General features: G+C 45.2%; 1 protein-coding gene across 1 annotated transcript in view; it reads left to right on the top strand.

Moving 5' to 3' along the window:
• Window positions 1-6,727, top strand: part of CREB3L1 (cAMP responsive element binding protein 3 like 1) — a 23,967-nt gene extending 17,240 nt beyond the window's left edge. Inside the window, exons 9-12 of the mRNA XM_014521449.1 lie at window positions 413-512; window positions 4,238-4,358; window positions 4,982-5,246; window positions 5,973-6,727. Of these exons, the coding sequence (XP_014376935.1) occupies window positions 413-512; window positions 4,238-4,358; window positions 4,982-5,246; window positions 5,973-6,009 (523 nt within the window). The 3' untranslated portion in view covers window positions 6,010-6,727. The remainder of the gene's footprint in view (window positions 1-412; window positions 513-4,237; window positions 4,359-4,981; window positions 5,247-5,972) is intronic.
• Window positions 6,728-7,244: the final 517 nt, after the last annotated feature.

Raw genomic sequence — 7,244 nt, 5'->3', positions numbered from 1 at the left:
TCTTTCCCTCCAGCCTGATGCACATTGGGATGTGAGTGAGGGTCTGGAATGTGCATCTCGCCCTGGGTACTGAACCCAGTTGGGTGACCTGGCCTGCAGTCTGTTTCTGACTTTGGATGTAGAAGGGTCTCACTTACCCTTCTCTTCACACAGTCAGGTTAAAGCAGAGGAGCAAAGGTGGCACCATGAGAAGTATCCTGCCCCCCAGTCCCATCAGTACCATTTTCTCCGCTGCTCTCTTTCACTTTTTGTCTGCTCCCTAGGCCCATCTGGCGGGAGGGTTTGAGAGCATGGGGGGAGCACTTCTTATCCAGGGCAAAGCTATGGTGCATAGTGGAGCCAGAGTCTCGTTTCCCTCAGTGATCCATGCCTTAGCATTATTCTATTCTTTTTGGTTATTTTTTTGTCCTAGGACTCTGCTCCAGCAGTTACAGAAGCTCCAGGCTCTGGTGGCTGGGAAGGTCTCCAGACCTTATAAAATGGCTTCTACACAGACAGGGACCTGCCTAATGGTATGTGTTTTGTGTCCTCCATTCCCTATTGACCATGCTTCCTTGCCCATCATTCCCTTCCTAGAGACACCAGGGGCTGTTCTGTCTTGCATGCTTTGCTGCTTGAGGCAACTCTCTCCAACTGATGGAGTCTGTGCACGTGTCCAACAGGGTGAGGAGTTGCTTAGGCTTATTTACTTCCATGGAATAGAAAGGAAAACTTACCTGCACACATCTTCTCTAGGAATTATCATTATCTTTTTTCATGCCCAGAAGAGCCTCTTTCCACCTTGGAGGCCCAATAAAAGAACAGCCCTTCCAGATTAGACCAGGGTCCATCTAGCCCAGTATATCTTGTCCTACAGTAGCCAATTCTGGATGCTTAAGAGGCAGTGCAAGAAGCCCTGCAATGGGCAGTTATTAAAATCAACTGCTTACTGTGGAAGTTTCTTCTGAACCCCCCTCAGCTAGAGGTTGAGGCAGGGGCCAAAGCAAGAAGGTTTGTCAGTAATTCAGTTCTAATCCCAAATTCTTTATGGATCCTCCCATTGTGCATAAACATCTAATCCTTTCTATAAATCCTGCTAAATGCTTAGCCACATGGAGAACTTGTGGCAATGAGTCCTACATGTTGTCTCAGGGCTGTGTTGTGTGTTTTTTTGTGTTTTTTTTTTTTTTAAAAACCCAACATTTCTTTTAAGCAGATTTAAATCTCTTGCCTCTGAATGTCATTGAATTCCCCTTTGTTCTGGTGTTATGAGAGAGGTTCAGCTGGAATATTTGCTTCACCCTCTCTGCACTGTTCATTACTTAACTCTAGTTCTTCTATGTCTCCTCTCTGAAAAAGGCTAGCACTGGTTAGTTTAATCTCCTGTCCTATGAAAGTCTCACTATACCTCTTATCACTTCCCTGTGAACCCCCCTCCATCTTCTGTTTCTTTTTTGAGAGAGGGTAACCAGAACTGAGCAGTTTTCCAGGTGAGGGGACACCATTCCTTTTATACAATGGTATTATAATGTTTCCAGCATTATACTTTATCTCATTCTTCAGGCAAACATTTTGTTTGCTTTTTGTTAACCGTTGCACATCGAATGCAAGTGTCATTGAGCTCTCCCAATAATACAGTTATAGTTAATTTTTAACATGACAAGATGTGTGAATAGTTCAAAGTATTCTTTCCACTCTACTGCATATAACTTGTGGTTGTCAACAACGAATGTAATCTGCTGCTGTGCTGCCTATTCATCTAACTTTGTTAAATCCCTCTGTAATTCCTCATGGTCATATCTAGTTTTGACTAATCAAACTAATTGTTACCTCCCTGTTTTGCAGATTATTGACACATTAAGTAATACTGGCTTTAATATGAAAGTTGAAGGCACCCCACTTGTAAACTTTAGCCATCATGAAAGTTGACTCTATATTCTTAGTCTCTGTTTTGCCTCATTGAAAGTGTTAGAACTTACCTCGCATCTTCTGAAAGTAGATAGCAGCTGTCTGAAGACATACTTGTGAAGGATTTTCTCAAAGGCTTTTTGAATGTCTCACTATCTGTTTTCCTTTATCCACTACTCTTGGAATCAATTGGAGGGGCTATTTTATTTTCTTTGCAGATGTTTTTCTGATCTGTTCTTATCTTATTAGTAGGTTAAATATTTATAATTTATTATTGATTCCTGTTTCTGATACAGAAGTAAGACTAGCTGGTCTGAAATTCTTAGCATGTCCCCCTCCCTTTCCTTCCCCACCAACACCTTTTTTTAAGTTTTTAAAGTTGTTAGCTAGGGCATTTGCTACTCTCCAGTACTCCCTGTAGGGGAATATTTTTAATACTTTTTTTTTTAATCAGCTACGACTGTGTTACCTTTCTTTAGAGCTTCTAGGGGCAAACTATCTGGGCCTGGTGACTCACTGCTTCTTAATATATCAGAGTTTGTTCCAACACCTCAATCACTGACAATTATTCATCTTTATTACCTGGAAAGTGTCAGTCTGAGAGAGTTCTCTCTGAGACATCTTCTGATGCAAAGACATCATTTCTCTTTTCAGCAATACCTGATCTGTCTTGGTTGCTCCCTTCATGCTATAGCAGTCCAGCAGACATATCAGTTCTCTTGCAGGCTTCCTGCTTCTGAAATATTTAAGTATTTGTTGCTGGTTTTTTTTTTTTTTTTCTATTTGGGGCTATGATCTCTTCAGACTTTTTCCCTTAGCCTCCTAATTTCTATATTACATTTCACCTGCCTTACTTTAAGCTTCTCTGAACTGGCTTCTGAAGGATACCTCTCTGATTCTTGAACCTTGCTGCTTATCATTCAGAGTTACCATTTTTTTTCTACCCTTCCCCAAATCCTGTTTTATTGAGGGTTCTGCCTGGCTTCTGTGACCATTATCACATGCTTAAGTATCCTTCATGCTTAATCTAAATGTTTTCAATTTCTTACTTTTCAGTGTAGGGCTTTTCCCTAACCCATTTTTCCCCCTTCTGTAAAAGCAGTCTTTGTACAACTTAGCATCATTGTGCAAATATGTGGTACCTCTCCACTCCTGTAATTATCTGATGGCCATTACTATTTAGTGGCTCTGGTAAGCATTACTTCAAACTGAGTTGAAAATACTGTCCTCACTTGAGCTCTAGAATTTTCTGTTCCAAAAAATAGTTGCATAAGATATCAAGAAATTGCTTCCATAACTCTTATTTCATATAAACTACTCAAGTGTCACATTGTAGTAGAAATGACTTGTTGTTACCTGTCTGATTAGACTTTGTCACCTCTGATCTTTCTTTGCACTGGATACACAGTCTGCTTTTTCTAAGCTGGAGGCAGGCAGTGTAACACTGTTTGTGTACTTGTATTCTTACAACATGAGATTTGTGTCTATACAGGATGTAATGTATGTTCCTCCCACTCTGACTTGGTTTCTCTCTGCATTCTTGCAGCTCTTTAGGTATGCTGCTAATCTCCAGTCAGTCATCTAATCTGTCCTCCTGTATAGCTTACAGATAGGAATTACTATCGTTCATTGATTAATTGGGTTTTTTTGTTTTTTTTACCTTCTATGATGTTGTAGTGATTCCAGTTATGTCACCATCTTCTCTGATCACCATGCACTTAAGTTAGCTTGTGATCTTGTCACATTAGGATAGGCAATAGAGGTTTTTTTCCTTTTGGCCACTTGTCTACTTTTATTCAGCTCCTCACTCTGACACTGGGTGAACCTATCCCCAGTGTCAAGCTGTACCTGCTCTAGTTCCTCTGTCACTTCCATCATAGCTTGTGATGAGTACAGAGGTCTGTTTTTTCCTGACTGAGCAGATGTGCTCCTTGCCAGCTTTCCCCACCCCCTGTTTTAGACCACTCAATCCACTTTTGGTGCCAGGAGTCTGGCTCTGAGCTGGTTATGGTGGACTCTGTCCTTTCTGTTTAGGCTCCATCTTCCCCAGAATGTTCCCCAGTGTCTTTTCACAGCCTCTCCTATCCACACCATGAGATGTGGAAATTGCCCCTGTCTTACTAGCCCTGGATGTGAAACGGGATATTGCAAAAACAGCAGCAGAGTACCGCAGACTTACCCCCTTCTTATAATCTATGATTAGCAGAGTGAATCCTTTGCATCTCTGCATTTTAAGTGACCCAGTTACCCTTTGGACCAGATGGCCTCCCAGTGCCTGCATGGCATGTGCAGGATCAGTACATTCCTTGTGGCTGGCTGCCCTGACTGTTTTCTAACATTTTGCTCTCAGGTGCTGGTGCTCTGCTTTGTTCTGGTCCTGGGATCCATGATGCCATGTCTCCCTGAATTCTCCTCAGCATCACAGACCGTGAAAGCAACCCCAGCACCAGACATTTATACAACCAGTAAGAGTGAGTCTGACCATACATGTCTCTCTCGTCCTGAAGGGCTTCAACACTTCTTCTCCAGATACACATACAGTAGAAGGTGCTTTCTCACAGTTGAGTTAATCCATGCCTGCTGAGATTCTGGCAGGGAAAGCTTCCTTGCAGCTGGTCCCCATCCATCCCTGCTGAGATTCTGGCAGCAGGAGCTTCCTCACAGCAGAGTCGTCTGATGCCTGCTGGGGCTATGGCAAGGGGTGGGGGCTTCTTCACAACTGAGACTCAAGTAGTGAGAGCATCCTGTGGGTACTGCCGTATTAATTCAAGCTGCTTCACAGCGGTGCCCTGCTCTCACCAGCATGGATTCTCCATTTGCTGTGGCACCAAAACAGCATAGATGCCAAGGGACAAAAAATGAGAGAGAAAAATCGGGGCCTTATATCCAGTTTGGCCAAGCGTATGCTTGAGGGCACTGTGTTTTATATACAAGCACTTGCCCCAGGCAACAGAGCTGGTATGTATATGTTCATGGGCTACATATGTGCACTAGTTTACTCATGAGCTACTACCTGCTGAGTGAGATTAGTGGGCATATGCTACTGAGACCTGGTCTTGTTCTCGGCATTTAGTGACTCCTTCCTCTTTGACAGTTCAGTCACGGAGCCTCCTGTTTTACGATGAGGGTGCTGGCTCTCTAGAGGAGAGCTACAGCTCCTTCCTACCTGTGGAGCATCCTGATGGCTGGGAGACTGACAAGGGGCAGTCTGAGGAGAGGAGGCCTCAAGAGCGCATACTTGGCCACCTGGCAAGGACACATGAGACAGCCAAGTACCTAAGAAAGTCCCAGCTGGAGGGTCCAGACCAGAACCAGACTGACCCAACTCTCACTCACCTCAAAAAGCAGTTCCACGAAAGGTAAGCAGGTATCCCTAATGTTCCAGGGGCTGTCTCCAAACCAAAGCATGACCTAGGAGGGAGAGGGCCAAGCCTCTTTGCTCCCAGTGAGGGGAGCTCTTTGACAAGATGCTCACAGTTGTCAGTATAGGTGAGCTCCCTTCCTGACCCATTTTCCTGGGAATGTATTGGTCAGGGACCTGTCTGTAGAGAACACAACCCAGTGGAGCTCCTCAGAGCAGACAAGAGAGGATGCAGTTATGCTGACATAACAACCAATGAACCTGAGAGGCTAAGGGGATCCCAGCTTTTGCAGTGTGCTGGGAGTCTCTGTCCTGATTAGAACCAGGAAAGAACCACATCACAAAAGTGTTCTTCTCCTTATTTCCAGTGCAGATAGTGTGAGCAAAAGCCACCAGTGAAAGACACATACATGTGTCTGGCCTCTCCTGTCCTCTTGCTCCTCATCCTACTAGGCCTGATGGGCAGATCACTTAAATGCAGGGCATTGTGTGCATGTATGGGGAGGAGAATAAAGGGAGAAGATAAAAGGCATCTTGAAGAGCACCCCCTGCCTCTGAACTGAAATAAAGGGAGGCATCAGATCAATCCTCCTGGGATTACAGCAAAAATTGGGTTTAGTGGATGGGGAAGGAATGGTTTGGAACAGTGCCCCTGGCTGTGAGAAAATGGTGAATGCACAGGGGACTGCAGTAACAGCTGATCATCATCTTTTCCTTCCCCTAGGGAGAGAAGCTCCAGTGACACAGCTGAATATTTGTAGCAGCTGCCGGACCTCAAGGCCTCATCTGTCTGGATGCAGGATCCCCTCCTAGCTGAGTGATTGAGAAGACTTTGTGGGAGAGGACACTGCATTCAGATGCTCCCAAACTGGTCTTGGGTTCATCCCTCCCCTTCCTGCCTGTGCCCTCTTGTTAGTATGGAACACTCTGATGGGAGTCACAGTGACTGCCAAAAGCCAGCTTATGCCTGGCAAAGCCAGAGGAGAAAGCCCCTTCCTCTGCTGCAAGTGAACATTTGCCCAAAAGTGTGCTTGTTCATTTGGGTCCTGGTCAGGAGGAGAGGGACTCTCTCAACAGCCTCCCTTCTGAGGGGGCGCTGCCCCATTTTGCTTCCCTTGGTCACATCAGATGCATCTGAAGGATAGAGGATGCCCTTGGCTTATTGCCCCAGTGGAGAGGCTCAGGGGATGGTAACTTTGGGGTTAGTCTGCTGAAGAGGTTGAGATAATTTCCTCCTCACCCCCTCATTAATATGCTGCTGCCTCCTCTGAGAGAAGACCTAGTTCTTTCTTGATCTAGTTTTCTGTCAGTGGATGTGTACTCTTAACTTCTAATCCTACCTGCTACAAAGATCTGTGTGCAAACTTAGTGGGGGAGAGCTGCCAGACTGATAAATAGATGTCAAATACAGCCTGCAGCTCCTGGGAAACCAGAGCTCCATAAGACATGGTATCATTTCTCCTCCTCCTCCTCCCACTCCCCCCGCCCGGGTCCTAGGGAACAGCATAGACTGGCCCTGTGATTCTCCCACTTTCCATTCTAGAGACCACCCTATGAGATAGTAAGACCACAAGACAAACTAACACCTGATAAACCCCCTTCTACTGATTATTGCTGGAAAGTGCCTTTTTGTGATCCTCCAGAAAGCTCCTGGGGGTCTGTGACCAACAGACTGAGAATCACAGGCCCAGTGGCCCCTCCCTAAACCCAGCAATGTGGCAAAAGCTATTTGGGATGATGAAGTGGGAGTTCTCAGTAAAGGTCATCCAAGTGAGCTTGGGACACCTTCTCAGATGCTGGCACCAAAGTTACCAACCTCTCATCACCTTTAATGCCAGGCTATGCTGAGCTTGGTGTGTGGAAATTGCCTCATCTCTGTCTGTGTGCGAGAGGCCTCACTTCTAGTCTGGCCAGCCCCATGCTCTAAATCTCACTTTAGCTCCCAGATGCTAGTTTTTGTCCAGGGAAAGGCCCCTCTCTAAAGATTTGCATATCT

Source organism: Alligator sinensis, unplaced genomic scaffold (assembly GCF_000455745.1).
Source record: "Alligator sinensis unplaced genomic scaffold, ASM45574v1 scaffold592_1, whole genome shotgun sequence".
Lineage (NCBI taxonomy): Eukaryota > Metazoa > Chordata > Crocodylia > Alligatoridae > Alligator > Alligator sinensis.
The sequence above is the reverse complement of the archived record's forward strand: the minus strand, read 5'-3'. Positions and strand labels throughout refer to the sequence as shown.